The sequence below is a fragment of the Lytechinus pictus genome, chromosome 2, assembly GCF_037042905.1.
Source record: "Lytechinus pictus isolate F3 Inbred chromosome 2, Lp3.0, whole genome shotgun sequence".
NCBI classification, from domain to species: Eukaryota; Metazoa; Echinodermata; class Echinoidea; order Temnopleuroida; family Toxopneustidae; genus Lytechinus; species Lytechinus pictus.
In genome coordinates this window covers 15,608,169-15,629,987 of record NC_087246.1, presented here as the reverse complement: position 1 = coordinate 15,629,987, position 21,819 = coordinate 15,608,169, and the positions used below count along the sequence as shown (strand labels likewise).

The following is a 21,819-nucleotide window of genomic DNA, read 5'->3' as shown; positions in this document are numbered from 1 at the left end:
ATTCACATCTTTTCCGTTCTTTTTACAGAGGTTCACACGTGATTAAATCACGCTTGTGTCTATACATGCAGATTGACGTAAGAAGCTTGCAATTGATAAATAATTTTCCAACAGCTGCAGCAATGCCTGAGTCCTTTAATCATTATCAAGATCTTCAATGCATGTATAATTACGCGGACACATAGTCTGTACATATAAATGTTAAGACGGTCAGTTAACCGGACACATACCAGGGCTGTAATTGACTTTGAGCTCGAAACATGATCACCTCATCGGGGAAAGGGACTTCATTGACCACCATTGAGGAGTTTCGACGTCGGGCTAAAGAGTTGCTTACAGAAGAAGGCTGGTTGTTTTATAATGCTGCAGCGGGACAAAGGTCTACATTTCAAGAGAGTGTGGCTGCATTTGATCGGTTGGTTTTGATTTATTTTAAACAAACACATTGTGTTAGTGAGCGTTTGTAACTAACACCCGGCCGTACATAGTATCAATTTGCCTAAAATAACGTCAGGCTATAGCTAGCGGGGGGTGGGGGGTACCTATTATTTCAGAATCGATATATTAGGAGAAAAGAATCGATTAATTATAAAGAGAATAAACGGGAAAAGGTGAAGACCGGGGCCGTTTCATAAAACTTTTCGTAAGTTAAGAGAGACTTTAAGAGCGATTAGTGGGACTGGTGATCCTTTCTTGTGGTATTAAATGGTATATATACCAAATGTTCATTGGCGATGGTTTACCGGTCGTTCTTTAAGTCGCTTAACTTACGAACAGTTTTATGAAACACCCCAGTCATGATTTTCAAATTGAATAGTCTATGTGCGAAAAAGATTGTCTTACGATGAAAATGAAACCATCAAGTAGCATAAAAACTTACTGCATATGAACATTTGGCATATTAGTTCAGAAATTGAATCTACATTACTTTGAATGTATTTTGTAGTATAACCTATATGGTTTATAACGAAAATGTATCCAAAAAGCATTTCAGTTGGAACACTAGAGAAATTGTAGAATAATTTGGTTAGATCTGTTCCTAGAGTTACTGCAATCATGTGGTCTGTATACTAAGTAGGATAGTCCGTAAAGATAATAATAAACTCGCAAATCTAATACTGATAGAGGCAAGTGAAATTTAAAGACCTATATATGAAGGAAATTGTGACAATTTAATATCTACACCTGATTAGAAAAAATGCACTCTCCCACTCCTGCTCCGACGCAATACACTCTCTTTCCCTCACTTTCCGACACTTTCCAGTTACGTGATTCGTCCTCGTATTCTTCGTGACGTCACACATCGTTCATTGTCTACCACTGTGTTAGGTCAACCAATCAGCATGCCTATCTGCGTAGCTCCATCGGCAGCGCAACGCTTCGCCCATCCTGATGCGGAAGCAGCATCGGCCAAAGGTATATTATGTCCACAGAATTACCCACGTCATAAGAGAGCATTACTGGATTTTGTGTATAAAGGGATACTCAAGGCTAAAAAAACAATATGATTGAACAAAATTAAGAAAAATCAGACAAACAAAACACTGAAAATTTGATCAATAACAAAGTTATGGCATTTTTAAAGATTTGCATTATTCCGGTGAAACACTTCTAGGCATGTCTTCATGAATATTCAATGAGCAAACTGATGATGTCGTATCCTCACTTGTTCTTTTGTATTTTATTATATGAAATTAGGTTTATATCCATTTTTTTTCTTCAAGAACCAACAAGTTTTGGAATAACAACTGATTAAGTGCATTAGATATTCATTGCTGCAACTTATTTCATTACAAAGGAGACATATCATTCACACATGTATGAAAATATGAAACAATTTATTATTTCATGTAATAACTTAAGAAAAGGTAATGTGTGGTCCATGCGACATCATCGGTCCATCTAATAAATATTCGTGACAGCGTGCAGATAACTGTTTTCACAATATATTTCAAATAAAACTTTATAATTCAATAACTTGGCTATTTGTTTCGCACGATTGCAAACATTATTCGAGGCATCATGTATACCAAGCAACAGGCCACTAATGCAAGTTTCCCCTTGGTTATAAAAACATTTTAAAAAGCCCACAACACAGTCATATCGTGCTTTCTTTAAAATCATATTCTCAGACTTTGTTTTACTTAAATCTCTCTCCTTTAAGATTTCTTTCTTACGTGATTTGATATTGTAAACCTATTATTTTGATTCATCATGATCATTGCTTAATAAATCGCCCATATAGGAACCGCAGATGCAGACACTCTGTATATCATGTCGTCCTTTGCTAGTTCATCTATCGCAGAGGTTTCTCAGATAGCCCCTGGTGGATTGAGGTGGATGCAGCTGTATCTCTTCAGAGATCGGCGTTTTGCAGAAAACGTGGTGAGGGAGGCTGAGAAAGAAGGATTTAAAGCGATCGTGCTTACGGTCGATCTACCTCTGTGGCCAGACTTTTCATCAAATGAATCTTCAACATCGAGATATCATTACGATCCAAACCTAAGGTATTAATATACAACTTTGGGATGTCTTGAATCCATGACTCTGTAACACCAAGGTATGCAATTTAAAAAATGGCCAATCAGAAACAACTTAGAATTGTGCTGTCATGTTTGTATTTCCGATCCACTGCAGACCTTTGTGTTGCGAGTCCCGTGATAGAAACCGTGTATTCTACTTACAGTGTATTATTAAAAAAATGTCCAGTATTAATGAAATAAATTATTCAAGATAAGATAGACATATCAACAATATGCATCAAGCATTGAGCCTACAGTCACCACAGTGGAAGCAAAGTTCTTATCTCTTTTAGACCTATGACAAACGACGAATGCTTCCATGGAAAATTTACTTCTTATTTTAATAATGAATGTTTAAAAATAAATCGATCCGAAAACCTCTCACACTTTTTATGTATTTGTACAGGTTAGTTTGAAAATGTAGCCGTATATCTCCTCGGCTGTCATTCACGGTAGTCATGGCAGTATTCGCATTGCAATGGTTTCATATTACGGACTTTCCAAAATCACTACGCAGACGTTTTCTGGAACGTAGATAATCTATTGTCAATTTAAATGGTGTATGACATATAGGCCTACGAAGCACCCCCATAAAAAGCACTCCATCATCCCCGCGTCCCGGGCCATGATACATGGCAGGAACGGATGTTCGCCATCAAGATCTAGTCATTGCCCCCTTCTTTTTTTCCTTACAATTTCGAAAAAAATCCACTGTGTAGGCCAACAAATTTAGCTCTGGATATACCAGAGGTAAATGAAGCTATCCGTTCAGGTGACGTCAACTTACGTCATTACTTTGCTGAGCAGTACAAATCACCTAAGACATGGGATGACATCACTTGGCTCAAGTCAATCACATCACTTCCAATCGTGCTGAAGGGTATCTTAACGGGTAAGGAGTACTTGATTTTCACTGAATGTCAAATATAAATGCTAGATATGTCGTACTTCATTTTAACATAAAAGAAGCACATCATTATTACCCCGGATTATTACCTCCCTGTCAGTTTCATCAAGGCAAAGAGTGGCATAATCTCCAACCATGTAAGTTTTTAATTTGATTATTCAGTATTTATTAATTTGTTTATTTATTCATTCATTTCATTTCATTTATTTATTTCACCACGGTTAAAAGCCCATTCAGCATAGCTGTTTTTCAAAGGGGCTGTGATACAATATACAATATTCAATACACAAAAATGATCATAGTTTAATGATCATCATTTATTATTGATTTATTTTTCATTAATCTTTTTATTTTTTTATCTATTGCAATATTCTTTCATTGATCTATAAATATTTTGTGCATTTAGTCATTTATGGAATGGTGTGGTCCAGCAGATTTTCTGTATATCAAGAAACAGGTTCGAATCCCAGCCATGTTGGCGTATTTTCCTTTAGCAAGAAAATTATCCAAATTGTGCTGCACTCGACCCATGTAGGTGAGATGAATAGGTACCCGGTAGGATTTAAATCTAAATAGTGCCTATAAGGCAATTAATGCAATTAAGTATGAAGTGCAGGATATTGCATAATTATAGTAACCGTGCTATGTAAATTGACATATCATTGATCCATTCATTTATTAATTTTCTTTTATTTCATTTTTGTAATTGTTTGTCTTATATCTATTTATCTATATCTTTAGAGGGTTAAATGAAACAATTGGGGGGAAAAAACTTAAGACCCGGTTTTATGATTTGTTACTGCTAACGAGGACATTAATTCCAGTGAATTCCTCGTCCGTTTCTATCGGAATATCAGTTTTACTGCGACTGGGTTGAGAACGATTCCGATTCTACCCCATAATAAAAATGAAGCAGATGAAATTAAAAAAAGAAGAATCGTCAATATTAGAAAAATGCCGTAAATATCAAATTTAACCAAAAAGCTATTTCTGACCCCTCAGTTATCTCATTTTAAATTTCACTTCATGAATTTCTCACGACTAGAGTAATAACTCGAGAGCTTCAAAACAGTTCATATGACTATGACATATGAACAAGAAAACAGAAACAATTCGTATCAGTGATGTCTGATTTTTGATGGCTGGACGTAAAACTTAATGGAATCGTCCAATGGTCACAACGCATATCACATGAAAGAAGAAATTATTAATCTTTTACATTGCATTCCTGAAAGAGCCAGTAGAGTCAGCACCCCATCCCCCAGAAAAAAAATGACCGTAATGAAACAATATGTCTATATTAATCATTATTTTATTCATGTGAAGTGCTGTGAGATTCTAGTATTATAATTCGCTAATTATCTCACTCGGTCACTTTTATACACGATTCCTCGTAAATTGATTTACAAATTTAAAATACATTAATGGTCTATCAAATTGTGAGTATACTAAGCCAAATTTCAATGGACGAGCAATACTGTAACAGAAGACTGTCGTGCACAAATCATCTTGGACTTGGTTATAATTGATGATTTGCAATATTTTATGAAAGATTAAAAAAAATTCAAGTAGGGCTTATCCTTCCCCTCAACCGCACCCGAAAATCAAAATAAAAATGTATAAAAAAGAGGCATAAACCATGAATTTGTTTGTATGAAAATCACCATGAATCTTTGTCGTGCTTGAGTAGCTGTCCTGTTGTTAAATAAAAAAAATTATCACGACTAGTCGCTTTATTTTCTTACCTGTATTAATATTATATTGTAATAAAAATATATATTTGAGTGATTTCAACAATATTTTCTTCTATATACCTTTTTGTGTAGGCTTGTGTGGAATGAAGGGTGGAGATCCCGGGGTCATTGGTGTCTTTCAAACTGATGAGTACCCATTCAGGAATTTGAAAATATTAGGCCGACATTTTAGTTCCATCAATGATCATAACAAACTGCTACAAATGCTAAGTTTATGGTATGTAAATAATGTGATTGTGTTTTGATTGTAAAACTAATAACACTTTATGTTATTTTATAAGGGAGGTCGGTTGGGATTGATATTAGAAACCCCATTCCCAACAATTTCCTGTTTGCTCTATAACATGTTGATTACAAGCTCTCTAAAATGTTATGCTTCACTCTTAAAAATAAGAAATTTCTAGCTCGTTTACGATCGAGGCTCTCGTTTGCATGCCTCTCTTCCGTGAATCGAAATTGCAGGCGCTGGTGGTTATATACAGTATAAACTTCTAAAATAACATTTTAAACAATTTGGTATGTGAATATATTTGTTTGGTCACCGTCACTCCCCAAAATAATCATCGCTAAGCCGGTGGGGGTGGGGCTTATATATTAGACACAAATTTTCATCTTCCGAGTAGTCTCCCGTCTTATGCTCATACTTTTGTATTGCTTGTAATAACCCACGTCATACATGTTAGTAAATCCCTCATTACCCCCTACCCCCCAATTCTACAACCGCTCCTGACTTCCAATGAAGGGACCCTATATATTCCGACTATATCCACAGGTAATAATTCACATTTTACGAAGCGATGTACATCAAATTTATAGGGAATATAAATCAACCATTGAGATTTAAAGGGCGTATACAAGACACAGATACAAGAGCGGTCAAGACGGAAAGGGTAGGCTACTAAGTAAAGTGACAATTAAAATACGATATGACTCTATACAACTTTACAAGTCAACGGTAGGCAAGTGTATGAGGACACTGAAGACATTAATTGACGAGATAGAGAGAAGACTGATAGTATCTGGATAATATTACAGTTGAACAAACAACCCTTTGAGCTTTTTGCAACTGTGACATTTATATTGTGGAAACTTCGAAAATATCATCCTCAGTACAAAGCTATAGCACAGCCGATCTGAGTCTAAACAAATGTACACCTGAGAGTCAACTACGGAAGTCCAAAGGCAGCCTACCGCTAGTCTGCCGTGCAAACCCTTCACTCGAGTTAAGGGTCTTAATGTGCAGCCTACTCACGCCTTGTGTACTGAAGGCCCTCTCGAATTGAAACAGCAAGTTTTGTATGTGCTAGTCTTTATGTGGAGACACACTTGTTGATCAAAGTTTCAATCAGGGCCTGTGCCTGCAGACTAGCCTACCGCCGGCCACATGACATCTAGACTCATTTGACCTTTGCAATATGGCTATGAACGTGTAGCTAATATAATTCTATAGTACAACATACTGGAAAACAAGATCGGTCTGCTCTATTTATCATGTAGCTGCATGGTGACTGAGCAGTTTTTTTTTCTTGGTAAAGGATCTAAACGTTTTGTATGCAAAATGGAACTGCGTGAAAGAGTAATTTTTGATGAAGCCAGTAGTTTGTCCAACAGTAGATGCCTGACAGATACTACAATGACAAAAGAAGAGAGAGATCCCACTGGGGATGACGAGCAGAAAAACGTTGATAACGATTCTCTTCACACTGAAAGTGAAGCACTATCTGAGGGTTACAATGATAATATACAGACAGAGAAACGTATTTGGACTAGAATCTTTGAGGTGATGATCCAACGAAGAGGGATCTTCTGGGCGCTGTCATACGCAATCCTAACTTCATTTGCCGCCCTGACAATCAAACTTTTATCTGGCAAAGTATCTCCTAATCAGATTATGCTCTACCGATCATTGACTATCGTGCTCTTCACGGCGCCAAATCTCCAACGCCAGCGAGTGTCGTTTTCCCTGCCCCTTAAAGCTTGGAGTCTTGTAATTTTCAGGGGAATAGCCGGCATGGCAATGGCCATCAGCTATTACTACGCTATCCAACATCTTGATATCTCAACCGCCAAATGTATCAGACAAGGTTCAACCTTCATTACATGTATCTTGGCATGCGTCTGTTTAAAGGAAAATTGCTCCATCGCAATTTCTTTATCGTGTTGCATTAGCGTTGTCGGCGTGTTTCTTGTCGTTCAGCCAGCGCCTATCTTTGAGGGTCTTCTTGAAAGCACCAGTGACAATTCGCCACTTGGCTTACTCGCAGCATTTTCTGCTGCACTTTTTATGTCTCTCATATACATCTCTCTGCGCTTTCTCGCTCCCTTCAAGGTAAATGCACAACTCATTAATCTTGCTTACGGTTGCATCGGATTTTTGGGATCAGCATTACTGGAAACCGCCCTAAACGAATGGTCCATCCCTCGTTGTGGTTATGATCGTCAGATACTCCTAGCTACCTGTATCATCGGCTACTTTCAGGTCATAACCATCACTATAGCACTCCAGACGGAAAATGCTGCAGTTGTTGCTGTTATTTCGACCACAGCCGTTTTTGGCACCTTTGTCCTAGACTATGCCTTCTATGACGTTACCCCAAATGCTTTTAAGATCATTGGAGGTCTTTGTGTAACAGGTAGCTCAGTGGGTGCAACAATGTCTTCTTACTATGCTGCTAAGAGAAGACTTTCTGAAAATAGGAGTTGATCTCGTGATTCGTTGAAATCATATTACATAGTTACTGAATACTGTTTTGAACATTTTACAGTGAGTTTGCCGATCGGTACGACCCCATATTTACCTTCAATGTCGACTGTAGACCGCGCTCTTCAAGCATGCACAAACTCTGTTCTCCCCCTTTGCCATGTTTGCTTGTGATATTACTGCATGTGATCTGAGTTGTTACATTAAACGATGGCAGAGCGGGATATGAAGGGAGTTAACATCACGAACGGATGCCACACAAGGGTAATTAATTAACAATCAGGGTAACCCCTCCTCTATCTATCTTTCTTACTGCAGGTAAAATAAAGTTACTTGATTTTTTTAAACTGAAGTTTGCTATGGTTTTTTTTATGAGTTACGAGTAAAATTTTCTAAAATTTCAAGGCTACGATATAATGATATTCTTTTTTGCACAAAAACACATTTTCTGAAGAAAGTATACTACAGCGTGAGGCATGTACAGCTCTACGCGCGAGGGAGGGGGATTTGGGACCCAAAAAAAGTGACCACAAAAGACACAATACATACATAATTACTTCGATTCCATCTTATCTGAATGAATTCCAGATTTTCGACATGATCTGTAACAATAATTGGAATAATATTCAACATTTAATCTTTCAATAAGTTAAACACCTAATGGAAACAAAAATGTCATTTTCAAAGTTCGTAGATAAATATTGTTATATTTTGTGCACTAAATAATCTTATCAACATTTTGTTCGCTATGTGTACATTAGTAATTAACACGCTCCAATGATTTCATGGGGATGAATAAATATTAAACGTTCATGCTTTAATGAACACGAGGAATGTAAAAAGTTCCTTTTTCGTTTTGACGATAATTAAATTGTTTTCTATAGATAGCTGTCACAGATATTCTTGTATCGTTCATTTGATTTGATTTTTATGAAAATCCCGATGTCTCGTACTTCAGTGAGCACACAATATTCCAAAATCATGTAAATGAGAAGAAAGTTTAAGACTTTGGCCGTCGTATTTTGGCGTTGTTTTTGTTAGTGTCGCCCTGAAGCCATGTGCAGTGGCGTACCGTGGGTCACGGCTTTGGGGGGCACCAACAAATATTTTGTGTCACTTAGTTCGCGCGCTCAGTTGCCAGGTACAGGCCTACTGACCTAATAGAGACATTTTAAGGACAGTGCTATTAAATGGCTATGTATCTCACTGATTAAATAATGCGAGCGCGAAGCGCGAGCTGAAATTTTTTATATTCAGATCAGAAAAGGGGACATTTTAAGGACTGATTTTAGGAATTCATGATGAGCAGACATATCTCACCAATCCACTAATGCGAACGTAAGCACAGAACGGAAATGTTTTATATTAAGACCTTAAAATGGGGCAATCGCTTTAAGTAGTGATGAAAAAGAAGCCCGAAGCACATGTCACTACATAAAACAATAACTCGAAGTGCGAGGAAATATATTTGGTGTATATTAACTTGAAAACGGGAGATTTTGTACAACAGGATCATATATCTCGTTAAACAGACTATGCGAGCACCAGGAACAATTAAGACATATAGGCCCTGAGCAAATTATGTTTCATAAAGTTATGAAAAAGATGTTTCTAATGTAATATAATATTACATAATTATAATGTGACATTATAATGAACAAATAATTTCTTCTTTCCCACTACGTTTCTCTTCCTTTCTCCCTCTTTTTCTCCTTTTCCCCGTTTTTTTTTTTTTTGGCCAGCCGATGGGGGGGGGGGCAGTGCCCCCCCCCCCCCCCGTAGTTACGCCACTGGCCATGTGCCAAGTTTCATAAAACAAAATCACTGCAAAAATAACAATGTTGTCCATGAAAAGAAGCCACAATTAACTTTTGTTTTCTTTCTCATTTACATTGTGTAAACCCTTATTGAATATGTTTTTTTTTCAAATATGTCTTGAGCAATATAATTTGAGGGTAATGTTTATCAACCTATGATTAGAATTCTGAACGAAAAATAAAATTGATCCGTTTATTTATGGATGATGGATGAGTGAGCACACCTAAAAGGAAAAATAAGAAAATTTTTCAAATTCACCTGAATCATATTGAGGAGTTCTAAAAAGAAAATTGGGGGCGAATTCCATTTGAAATTTTTCGTCAGCCTCGAACTTAGGACAAACTGCTGTTCCGATTCACTAGATTTCGACAAAGATCTTCCAGCTGTTTTCTTTTATCATGATTTGACAGGCATTTTCAATACATTTATTGTGTTTTGAATCCGTCTCTGTTGCAGTTGCGAAGACTCACACGTGGGCCGCGGAACGGTTTTGAAATGGAGGGTGGTGGTGGGGGGGGGGATGCTGACCATACATTCTCAGCTCATTCTTTTTGTACACATTTATTTAAAATAAAGTGGTTCCATTGCCCCTGATTTAGAATGGAACGATGGGGATAAAGCGCCCTATTTCTCAGAAAATGTGTGCCATACTGGACCCCTCAGAAGAACAGCATGTGGCTGAAGAGGGCCATCCAGCCCACGAGTGGAGAAGAAATAAATGAAATAAATTATGTTGTTTAGAACACCTCTCCCATCATGCCTTCCTGATTCTTGTTACAGGTGAGGCTGCTCAAGAAGCGGCCGATGCAGGTGTCTCTGGAATTATTGTATCGGCTCATGGTGGAAGATACATGGATGGCATTCCTGCTCCGGTAAATGCATTCATATTTTATGTCTCTGGATACCTCATCTCAATCAGATGCAGAACAATATATTTAACAAGAGATCCTGATGAGACGTTGTAGGCCTTATTCACGTTAAATGATAAAAAAAAATTATACTCGATGTTTTTTCTCCATCTCATAATGGAAAGGACTAAATCACCCCCTTATAAAGGGCCGAGAAGGGACAGCACTTTTTAAAAGGTCGGGAAACGCCGTCGGTCGTTTTCCACCGTTTTTAGAGTGGGGAAGTTTAAAAAAAACATTTATAACAAACCCAGACTTCCTCTCTGATTATTGTACTTATGATTCCAACACCATATAACTCACAAATTCACCTCATTTATATTCTAGGCTTTTCTTTAATCATGCTTTCCTTTTACATCTTTCGAAATTCTATTGCCATCAAAAAGTGCATTGTGATATCAGGAATTTCATTTCACCATAGTCATGAAAGCAAATTATATTCTTTTATTATCATGTAGGTATGACTGACTTGACATTATCCGCAGAGTTTAAGCGATTAAAAACAGTCTGATTACTTTGCTACAGTTAGACGTCCTATCAGAAGTTGTATCAGCTGTCAAAGGTCGTGATGTTGAGGTTTACATGGATGGAGGGATTCGATCTGGAACCGATGTCCTCAAAGCTCTAGGATTGGGAGCAAGGGCTGTACTGATCGGTAGACCAGCACTCTGGGGACTAGCTTGTGATGTAAGTCAAAGTTAGTTACTCTTGACAGAGTGTATGTGTGGTTGTGATGGGGTGGAGGACGTGTGGATGGTGTGTTATTTCCAAGAAAAACAAAGATATTTATTGCTTTTGCTGCCCTCAACCCCTCAACCAAGGTGTAAAAATACGAAGTGTTGCATATCATATCATCATATATGCTCTTAGCTTTGTAATACCTATCACGCTTTAAAACTCATGTCATCCAAATCAATGTTCAAGACCTACATAACTCTATAAAATATCAAATTTCTGCCCCTTTTTGTTTTCAATATGCTTCATAATAACCTAGTGAGTATATGGGATATTGGTTTATATGAAATAAAAGGGGAACATACACAAAGGAATTGTACCTTTCAGACTTTGTTTTTGACAGAGTGATCTTGCATGGTTAGCATATTATCAAAATTCCACTTTTTTCACAGGGACCTGCTGGAGTTAACAAGGTATTATCAATATTACGGAACGAACTGGACTTGGCCCTGGGTATTTCAGGTTAGTCTAATGTGCCTCCCTACTGGAAACAACAGTGATGATGTTAACAGTCACTATTAAGTGAAAATGCTCCAATTTATTTGTATTCACTATTTGGATTTTTTTTTTACCTAGCAACTATGTGTTGATATTATGTCACACCGTTTACTTTCCAGTAGGGTTATATCACAGTCCCATTTTAATCTGCATAGTCTAGTTATGAATATTTCTGTTATTATAATGATTATTTAAATAAAAGGAAGTATCTCTCCCCTTTTTCATGATCCTCCCCTTTTACCTCTCCATGTAATTTTGTAATATTAATGCATTCCCAAATTGTTCATTACTTTAAAAAAAAAAAAATTCGTTAGGTTTTGCCAATATAGGCCATATGGGCTAAAATATATATTTCTATCTATATCTTTATCTCTTTTTGGTTTTTATATCAATTTAACTTTCGATTAATATACTTTTATCTCTAATTTGTGTAACCATTTGAATTTATCTGTCTATTTATCTAACCCTCATGAATGCCTGTAATTTATATAGTTGGATCCTAGGTTTAATCTAAATACTACAGCATAAGAAAAGCAAAATATACCCTGTCAAACGATCACATTCCATGTAAATATACATGATCTTGTGATAATAAACCACTCTCTAGCTATACCTGACAGAATTATTCTGTTAATGTTGTATTTGACAGGTTGCACCAATGTCCAGGACATTCCATCTTCATTGATAGCTCGGAAATCTTACCTCTGAATTCAACACCATCAATCAAACACCACTCAGCTTAATGAAGAATGTTCCTTTCTCTGTGTTGGAGTAACAAGGAGGCACAAGATTGCCACGCCCATTTTACCGATTCAGGACAAAGCGCCATGTTGGTTAGCCAAATAACTTTTTATGCAGAGCCCTTGACATCATGCAAATACACCAAAAGAGAGAAACACCCCATTCATTTAGTAGAATAATCCTTAAAATCCTCAGATTGGCAGTGCCTCTGATACTTCAAAATAGCCCCTTTTCAATGCAAAGTTACAACTACTAAAGATGTTCTATGTAAATCTTTATTTATTTTGGATACATAAGCTTAATTATCCTTGTTGCCAATTTGAAGAAGACAGGATACAAACAATTAATTGTCCCAAAATGTAAATTTTCTTTGGAATCATTATGGTTGTAGAAGGGAGAGATATATTTCAAACATTTGGACAGGATTATTGAAGTGTCAACTAATTTTTTTCTTTTTTTATTATCACATTAAACCTTAAATTGAAAATTTCCACCTAGTATTCTGCACTTTAATTTTTGCGATGTTAACAATGTTTGTGAATGTGTAGTTCAGTAAATATCATTTACAACATATTGTACAAAATACAACCAAATTCTTTGTAAATAGTTTATTTTATATACAAATCTAGATTAATCATTACAGCTACAAAGTACAATTCATAAAGACTTACTTTATATTAATAATGTTGGGTTTTTTTAAGACTACAACACAGCTTAAGTTTATGATGTGTACTCACACATGTATGCTGTGTGAATCTTGAAATTCAAAAAAAATATTAATCACAAGTTGAAATAACAATAGAAATGGCACAGGACATCTCACTAACAAACTAGAAAGTAGATCGATTAACAGCATATTAAACATATCTGGAACTATATAAATCTTTTATAATTAAAGCACACTAATAATAACAAAAGACAAAATGGTGAAAAATAAAAATGAAATGAAAAGTATTCAATTTATACACCATGTAAAAATGAAATCAAAGTATTCCATGTTTGTACATAAGATATATAATAGCAAGAAAGTTGTTAATCTTAGCATGGTATCAGGCATTAGCATGTTTCGCCGGTGATACTCTTAAAAAAAGACCCCTAATTATAGTGACTCAGTAAAAATGAACAAGGGTACACTAATGTTAAGTTAATATATTTCACTATATTCTGGTCAGAAATAACAGTCTTCTTGTCAAATACTAGAAAACAGTAAGCATATGTGACAAAAACAATTGTTTCACCAGGCTTACTCCTTCATCTTGTAATATTGATTTTTAATTTCAAAGAGTGTAAAGAAAATGCCTTGAATACCCATGACTAACATATTTTACTTCACGACCAAATTATTCTGAGTGAAATAATTATTCTTTTGCAAGAAAAGTAAGGTGATTATCAATACTCTGTTCTTATTTCAGAGGAATATGGCAAATCAAAAAAACAAAAACAAAAACAAATAACAATTAATGTTTAAAAATAAATCAATGCTTGGATAACATGACTTTGGTGTGATTCTAAATATAAGGAAATAATCATATGAAAAGCGTGAATAAATTCAGCCGAGGATTTAACATTCAAGATATCCTTTTATTTCATTTCAGTAAAAGGGAAAATAAATTTGTATTTATGTGGAAATGTTTTTATTACTTTTTTTTATTTCTACAGAGATGACATCACACCAATTCCAGTTAGAAAAAAAGTGAATGTTCCAAAATGAACATTACAAACTTAACAAACTAGCAATCAAAGTAGGCTCATACATTACACACAAACTTAATTTGGAAAATACAAGCATCTATACAAGCATTGATCAGTATACAATGCCATCATAATATTCCAATGACCAAATGTATCTAACAATGGAATTTATGACAGACACCTTTGTCACAATAATTTATGTGATACTAGCCCTACAAGTCATAAAGAATGTTTGTAGAAGGAGAGAAGGCTGAAAGCATTATCTATCATAGTATCATTACAATTTTTGCAGATGAAACATAGGAATCATTTTAACATTCTATGAAATTTCCCTCTGTAGCACAAGAGCAATTTTAAGAAAATCATTTGAAAAAACCCCACCAATTTTATCTCAAACAAAACACAGGGATTATTAAGAACAAATCAAAAAGGAAGTAAAATATCCAAGAAGAATGAGCATGATATTCATAATGATTATCATCATCACAATGCTCACTTTAAATAACACAATTCATAATGCAGTTCAAGGGATTTGTTTTGTATTGTATCACATAATGCTCTCTGGTTCCAATTTCACATAATTCAGGAGAATAATGATTCTCAAATATAATTAGCTTCTTATATCAGCAGGTAAAAGTATATAGCACTGAAAATGTACATTGCTATGGAGATGGTCAGACCAGCAAACACTCACCTTATTGCTAAACAGAGAAAGAAATACAATCAAATGCAACTATAAAAATAAACTCCTTAAAAATAAATCAGAATCTCATTTTCAACAAATTAGAACCAAATAATCATTAATTGTGTTTGATTTTGTTTTAAATTCATGTTCTAATGGCGCTGGTGCCATGAGCATCTATGGACGGTGTGTGCACTCAATAAGACATCTCATTATTATTGTTATTAATATTAATCCAACTCTTTCAACAATGGATCCATATTTGAATTCTAGAGACTTATTTTACTCTAAACATACAGCTGTCACAAAATTGGCACCAAATACTTCACATAAATCCCATAGAGTTGCAATTCATTAGACATGTAAAGAATTAATATGGACAAAGAAATCATTGCAGTAGAATTATCAAAGATTAACAAACAAAAATTAAGGCAATGGAATAGTAAATATTTTTCTGCTTTTATACTAGTATTGTGCTTATACATTTGAACAATGTCTCTAAGCAGCCAACAGATATTTGAATGTATACATGCTGCGCACCATTTGGTTCTCAAAATATTATTTTGACCTGAATATCAGGTCATGGTATCTGTGTTTATCATTCATAATATAAAGCTCCAATCGAAAAAAAAAAGCCCAACAATCTGTTCAGCATGTATACAAAAAAAGCATAATTATTACCAAATAAATTCTCCTCATCGTCAGTTGCTTGGAATATATTCTTGAAAGTGTCCAATTTGAGATGATGCAAACTGGACGAAAGTGTCAGCCGCCTACGTTTTGACCGTGAACAGCGCCCCCTTCGGCACCACCATCAGGGTGGAAGATATGCATATGATCAGCAAACCTGTATTTACGAAATAAATTAAGCATTAAAAATTGGATGGCAAATTTATGCTGTTTTATCTATAATTTAAAAAAATAATGATTCCCCAAGTCTAATTGTCTCAGTGTAAGTATACTTTGTTGCTGAAGAGCCTACCTGCTCAAATGATAGATGGATATTGCTAACATACAGAAATTAATATGAAGGGTATAATAAAAGAATTAATGTCAAGGATACTATGAAATAAATATACCGGTACTGATAATAGTAATAACAATGTCAGACATGATACTCATATCAAACATTTTAACTGCACATGGCATGGTGCTTGGTTTCATTAATACCTATAATAGTATACTGGTTACTTCATTGCTCAGAATTACTCCAACTAATCATAGGTAGTCTTATTTTGTACATTATATTGTTAACCAGAAATTATCGCCATTTACCATTCATTCTTACAATATCTGTGTTATTACATGGAGATGTACATGTATACAAATATAACTACAAACATGCTTTTCATTGCTAATATGTAGTAAATGTGGAATTAAAAAGTACATATTTTTCCCTGTGTATTTGAGTTTTGTCAGACGTGTATCAATCAGATACGATTATTTACGTCTGGGACCGACCTTTAACGTCACCATCCGAAAGACGTGACCGGGGCTCGAACCTCGAACCTCTGCATCAATTTGTAACTTCCCCACATGGCTTGGATTACAGGCGCACGCCACAACGCCCACAACATATTTTTCCCTATACTACTATAATAATAATAATAATAATCCGCTTTTTTATATAGCGCTTAATACATCGGAACGACGTGTCTAAGCGCTTTACAGATATATTATTACCCCGGTCGTCGGATTCAATCAGTCATTCCCGCACACAATGTGTGCACATCCTCCACTCCCTGGGGAGTATTCCAGTCAGTCGCCGGTGAGGCGCACACAGTACTGGACAAGCTACAATGACTTTCACATCCTACTATATGTAATCAAGTTAATATTGTTTGTAGAATATGATAGCTTCAATTGGAGAAAGTGCCATCTACTATTCATTTTCCATAGAATTGTATTGTCTATATATGAATAATATACATGGAAGTGTATTATATGTGGAAATAAAAGTCATAAGTACAAGGTAAAAATACAAAATTTCATTTGTAAAATGCATTTGTAATTCATATTGAAACCTGTGTTTAAAGATAATTAATTGGAGACAAGAAGAGAGGCCTTTTGTATGCAGGTGATGTGTAATGGATAGTAAACAAAATATATGTAGTGGCCAGGTTGGAACCATGATTCCCAAGTGATGCAAATGCGACTGTTTTCCTGAGGGGTGCAGCTCTGATGGAAAAGAGTAACATTTGCATCACTGAGGGGATCATAGTTTCACTATAGCTCTAAAGGCCATACATATATGGTTTATATCCATCATTGGTATCAAAAGCAACATATAGGAAATGAGATAGAATGAATAAATAAAATGGGTGTTTATTAAACAAAATCTGATAAAGTTGATCGATGATCACACCCATGTGCACCGCTTCATAAACAAACCCCATGTCATGTCGCTGCATCACGCACATAAAGATGGTTGGAAAATGGATTATACTTACTTCTGAACACATTCTGAAGCTAGATCTCTCTTGCAGGACTCGGTATGGGCCATCTTGTAGAGGACAAGGAAGACTAGAAGATGTAGTACGATGGTATAAGTGAGGGTGATCATACGGGCTATCTTATTGGACAGGATTAAGCGACCCTGAAAAACAAACAGATTGGCGAGAGCATTAAACAACACAAGCATGGCAGTATAGTCTCAGATTATATGAATGGTTAGGTAATTCATAGATAATGTCCAATCAGTGAATTATTAAAGTAACAATATTAAATGGTTGGGATTAATTTTAAAATACTGTTAATGTTAATGAATTTGAAGCATTTGATTTTGACAGCAAACGTGTCATAGGTATTTAACATTATGGGCACTGATGTGGCTGAAAACTACGTATACATTCATACTTCAACTGGGGAAGATAAGATTGGGGTAAACTAAAAAGCTATATGGAATAAGTGAGCCTTAATAGCTGGTCCTGATAGAAAATTGCTGGGCTTGATGAAAGAACGAAAAAAAGAAGATTAACAAAAATCATTATGGTGTAACTGTAAATGAGAACATCTGGGCATTAGACTTAAAATGAGTATTGGACCTAATGCTCATTGTACCAAATGGTAATTAGATTACATTGATATAAGAACAGTTGGATATAATAACCATTATGGTGTTAGATTATCTCAGAACTAGACCATCTGCTCTTAGACAAGGTGGATAGAAACCAGTTATTTATAAGTGTTGACTTACTCTCATTCCTTGAACTTGTCTCTCCACATAACATACATTACAGCTAGACAACTCATCCCTAGCTCTGCTACACATGCTTACCATATTGAGAGTAGCCTTATCAAATGGACTGAGTCCCATGTATTTCCTCTGCCTCTCTTTCCTACTAAATGAGTTGAATGGATCAAGTCTTTCTTCATACTGGCTCTGGTATCGACTCTCTGTATCGTCAAGTCTGTTGGTGCCCTGCAGAGAAATATCAAGAAATTGAGTTCAGTTGAACAAATTGATATTCAGTTCATCAAGACAAATTCATATATATGATTGATTAAATGTGGCTGTTTCAAATGCACACAGATACACACCATGTTCAGATTATCCCCGATTACCGGCACATTCCTTAGGGGATCTGTGTGTGGCTGTGTGATTGTTCCAGTCAAAATTTTGTTATTAACTTCCTGTAGCTTCTTTGTGATTGAGCCAATCACTTGAACATGCCCATAAAGAACATGTGTAATGTTTGATCAGTTTGAACCCAGTTTATATAGTCATTGCTGTCAATGTTTAAGGGAATGGTAACAAGGACCTACCCTTGATGACGGATAGCTCTGTAAGAATCTGATTTTCTCATATAGCTTCACATTGTCCTGTCTCAGTTTATCTACTTCATTCTGGAGGACTATATTCTGCTGCTGGTGCTGACGACTTTCCTGGAAGAAAAACAAATATTTTTCACAATCATCAGGACTACATGTGAATGTTTGGTATTACCAAGTGAAAATGAAACTGAAAATGTTACCTCTTAAAAAGTGAATTCTAAAAACAGCATGCAAACAAACTCTACAGCAAGTTGTGATTGAAATATTGTTAATTTCAGGACAAAAAATACTACAAGTACCCCAGACAGTATTTTGCAGGTCCTCTGTACAACATTAGATATCAAAATAAGGATAGACCATTTTTAACTTCCCATATCAGTAAGTACCAGACAAAGTTCTGTTAAAGAATCATTTAGGGTAGCAAGGCCTTGTATCTCATTTTTTCTATGGGGGGGATCATTTTTGTTTCCTAGATGTCCTGTCCACAACACAATTATGTATCTTGAAAACTAAAGCCACTATGTCGAATGGAAAACTATCTTACTGGACAGTGTTATGGTAGCCATGTATTTTCATTTCCCTGAATATCTAGATTATTTTGTTTATATGAAGTTTTGTCACCTAGTAACATTGTATTATTGAAAACTGAATTAATGTAAAAATATTTCATCTTGAATAAATCCCATTCTTTATTTTCATTTTTTTTTATTTCTGGCTTTTCAAATCACTGACAGACTCTCAGCAACAGAGATACATTTCCTCCACACCATTTAGACATTAGAAAAAAAAAAGAAGAAGCCTCATCATTCAGATATATTGCAACAACCACAAGTCATCATTTCAAGACATCTTACTCATTTCATCATGACCTTGTCAATGTCATATTATCGGACATCATAATGATTTCATGATAAGGTCAGTCCCCACATTGGTTTGCAGTTTGTTGGTAGAAAAGTGATAAAAAAAGACTCCTGCCAATGTGAAAGTTTTTTTATTTTGTCTCATATCCAATTGACATTTTATATTAAATGTTGCTGAAGTTTGATGCTGAGCTCTATCATGTTATCCCGTAGGGTTACTAACCACTTCTAGTTCTTGATTCCTAAGTCGAAATCTTTCCCTCTGACTGGAAACAATAGGAAGCAACGACTCAGCAGCTCCTCCCTTAGAAGATGTTTCCTTGGCAACTAGCAATGATAAACAGAAAAAAGGTATAATTTTAATGGATTGAGTAACTTTGCTGAAAATTGTCAAATGAAATGAAGGTATACTTTGAGTTTATTCATACTTATATTTTAACTAAAGCAAATCGTTGTCTCAAGGAAATAAACTGCGTTGCATTGTGATCAGAAATGCAGAAATAACATCAAACAAGTATTCATCCATTAAGAGAAAGGAAAACATATATTTTATGTATTATGAACTTGTTTTATTACCAAAAGGTATAAAGGGTTACTTACGAGTCATGTTTTGTTCTCCTACAGCCTTTGCTACCAGTTCTGCTTCTGTGTTTGAAGGAGTGGCTTGACCCTGTATCGTATCAGCAAGAAAACAGAAAATAAAATACTAATGAAATCTCAAAATCTAACGAAATAACAGAAATTTGATTAAATAACATCCCAATGTTAGATATGTGGCTAAAAACATGATCACAATTCTTTACATGCTATTTGAGAGGTTTAGACTTATACCCCTGCCATTGTGTGAACACAAATCAGTTACTGTTCACACTAACAGCTTACCTCTCCTTCTCCCCTGTACTTTGTAGAGAGTGCATTCACACTAAGAAGGTCCTTCTCAAGTTGACCAATGAGATCCTTCTGTTCCGTCACCGTTTGGTTGAGATGAGCGTACTGAGTCTGTAGCTCCAAGCATCGTCCTGGAGAATGAGAACATTGAGAAATACATGTACAGTATATCAACTAGGAATGGATGCCTTTAGGATGCAACATTTACAGTACTGTACTTGAAAAGCTCTGTCCACAATACCCGCTATACAGGAATCAGAAGACATTGCCCAGCATTGACCGTGGTACTCAGGACAACGTAATATCCGCTTCAGCTTTCATGTAATTAATATTTGTAGAATGAACTGCCAGTCTTCTGTCTGAGAGAGATCCTTCATGAATGGGTATTGTACAGATAACCCACCCTATTAAAGATTACAGGGCAGACTCTCAAATTCATGATCATCCCATTTCCGCTTAAGAGTAATTTGATAAGAGTAATTTGATCAGATGGTGAACTCCAGCCTGATCAACCCAGTCCACTTGGTGACTGTGATGGTTTTGCTCATGCAGCATATACAGAAGACATTGTTAAGATTTTGAAATCTGACAAGTCTAATTGTGTAATATTGAAAGTATCAATTTTATTGGGTATGAAAGATACCACATCCACATTAGATAATTGATTTATTGATGTCAAATAAAATTCAGTTAGGTCTTTGAATAAAAAGTATAACTTCAAATTTGAATGCTACTTCATATCACTTTTCTGCAAACATCTGTATACATAAATATTTAAAAAAATGAGTTTTCTCTCATGCAACAAAGATGGTTCTGAATAAGATCTTCAATTATTCTAGGAGCTGAACTTGGCAGGCTCTGATGAAATAAATACACAACTTTTACTTCTGTAGTCAATATAAGTACTGCAACAACTTATACTGTTGGCACCCGAGAAAGGCCCTATTGTTATGGTTACTGTGCCATCCAACCGTAACTTTCAAGGAATCCTTGATTTTTTGCAGTTTAACATTGTTGGATTGCAAAGTTACCATTATTTCAATTTTAATGCAACAGTTCCATGGTTTTCAACTTAAAGATCCAAAGTACTGTGACCAAATATCAGAGATCATGGTCTCAACTCTCTTTACCTTCCACCATCATCGTTATTGAATTGAAAATGCAGCGAAAGATGAATACTTCATCATCATTCTTCAAGCCTTCCCCCCTCAATCTCTTTCACCCCCTCCTTCAGCTCTGTCTCCCCTCCCTCCCTTCTACACGTGTCTCTCTAGTCTGCCTCACTTTCTTTCCAATCATTTCCATGTTTGCCATGGTCCAATCCTTTCACAAAAATCCA

At 35.6% G+C, this 21,819-nt stretch overlaps 3 protein-coding genes across 4 annotated transcripts; 2 read left to right on the top strand and 1 right to left on the bottom strand.

Annotated features, from left to right (window-relative positions):
* The first annotated feature begins 34 nt into the window (after window positions 1–34).
* LOC129284238 (2-Hydroxyacid oxidase 1-like) lies at window positions 35–16,944 on the top strand. Of its 2 annotated transcripts, XR_010295983.1 has the most exons (9): window positions 35–415; window positions 1,265–1,416; window positions 2,246–2,507; window positions 3,242–3,414; window positions 10,483–10,574; window positions 11,136–11,297; window positions 11,738–11,807; window positions 12,493–13,656; window positions 13,698–15,115. XR_010295983.1 is itself a non-coding variant. In XM_064110863.1 (8 exons), exons 1-8 carry the CDS (start codon window positions 261–263, stop codon window positions 12,549–12,551), a joined length of 1,125 nt encoding a protein of 374 aa, XP_063966933.1. In that variant the 5' UTR covers window positions 84–260; the 3' UTR covers window positions 12,552–16,944. The 2 variants fall into 2 exon arrangements, 1 of the variants encoding a protein (XP_063966933.1); XM_064110863.1 differs by having other exon boundaries at window positions 84–415; window positions 12,493–16,944.
* Window positions 6,655–7,969, top strand: LOC129284241 (solute carrier family 35 member G1-like). The gene has a single exon (XM_054919671.2). It carries the CDS (start codon window positions 6,685–6,687, stop codon window positions 7,885–7,887), a length of 1,203 nt encoding a protein of 400 aa, XP_054775646.2. The 5' UTR covers window positions 6,655–6,684; the 3' UTR covers window positions 7,888–7,969.
* On the bottom strand, window positions 13,178–21,623 carry LOC129284244 (protein CASP-like). Its single transcript, XM_054919673.2, has 8 exons — window positions 21,611–21,623; window positions 20,475–20,611; window positions 20,193–20,262; window positions 19,816–19,919; window positions 18,724–18,843; window positions 18,236–18,379; window positions 17,409–17,554; window positions 13,178–15,805 (listed from the first exon to the last, which is right to left on the bottom strand). The coding sequence occupies exons 1-8, from the start codon at window positions 21,621–21,623 to the stop codon at window positions 15,724–15,726; spliced, it is 816 nt and encodes a 271-aa protein (XP_054775648.2). The 3' UTR covers window positions 13,178–15,723.
* Window positions 21,624–21,819: the final 196 nt, after the last annotated feature.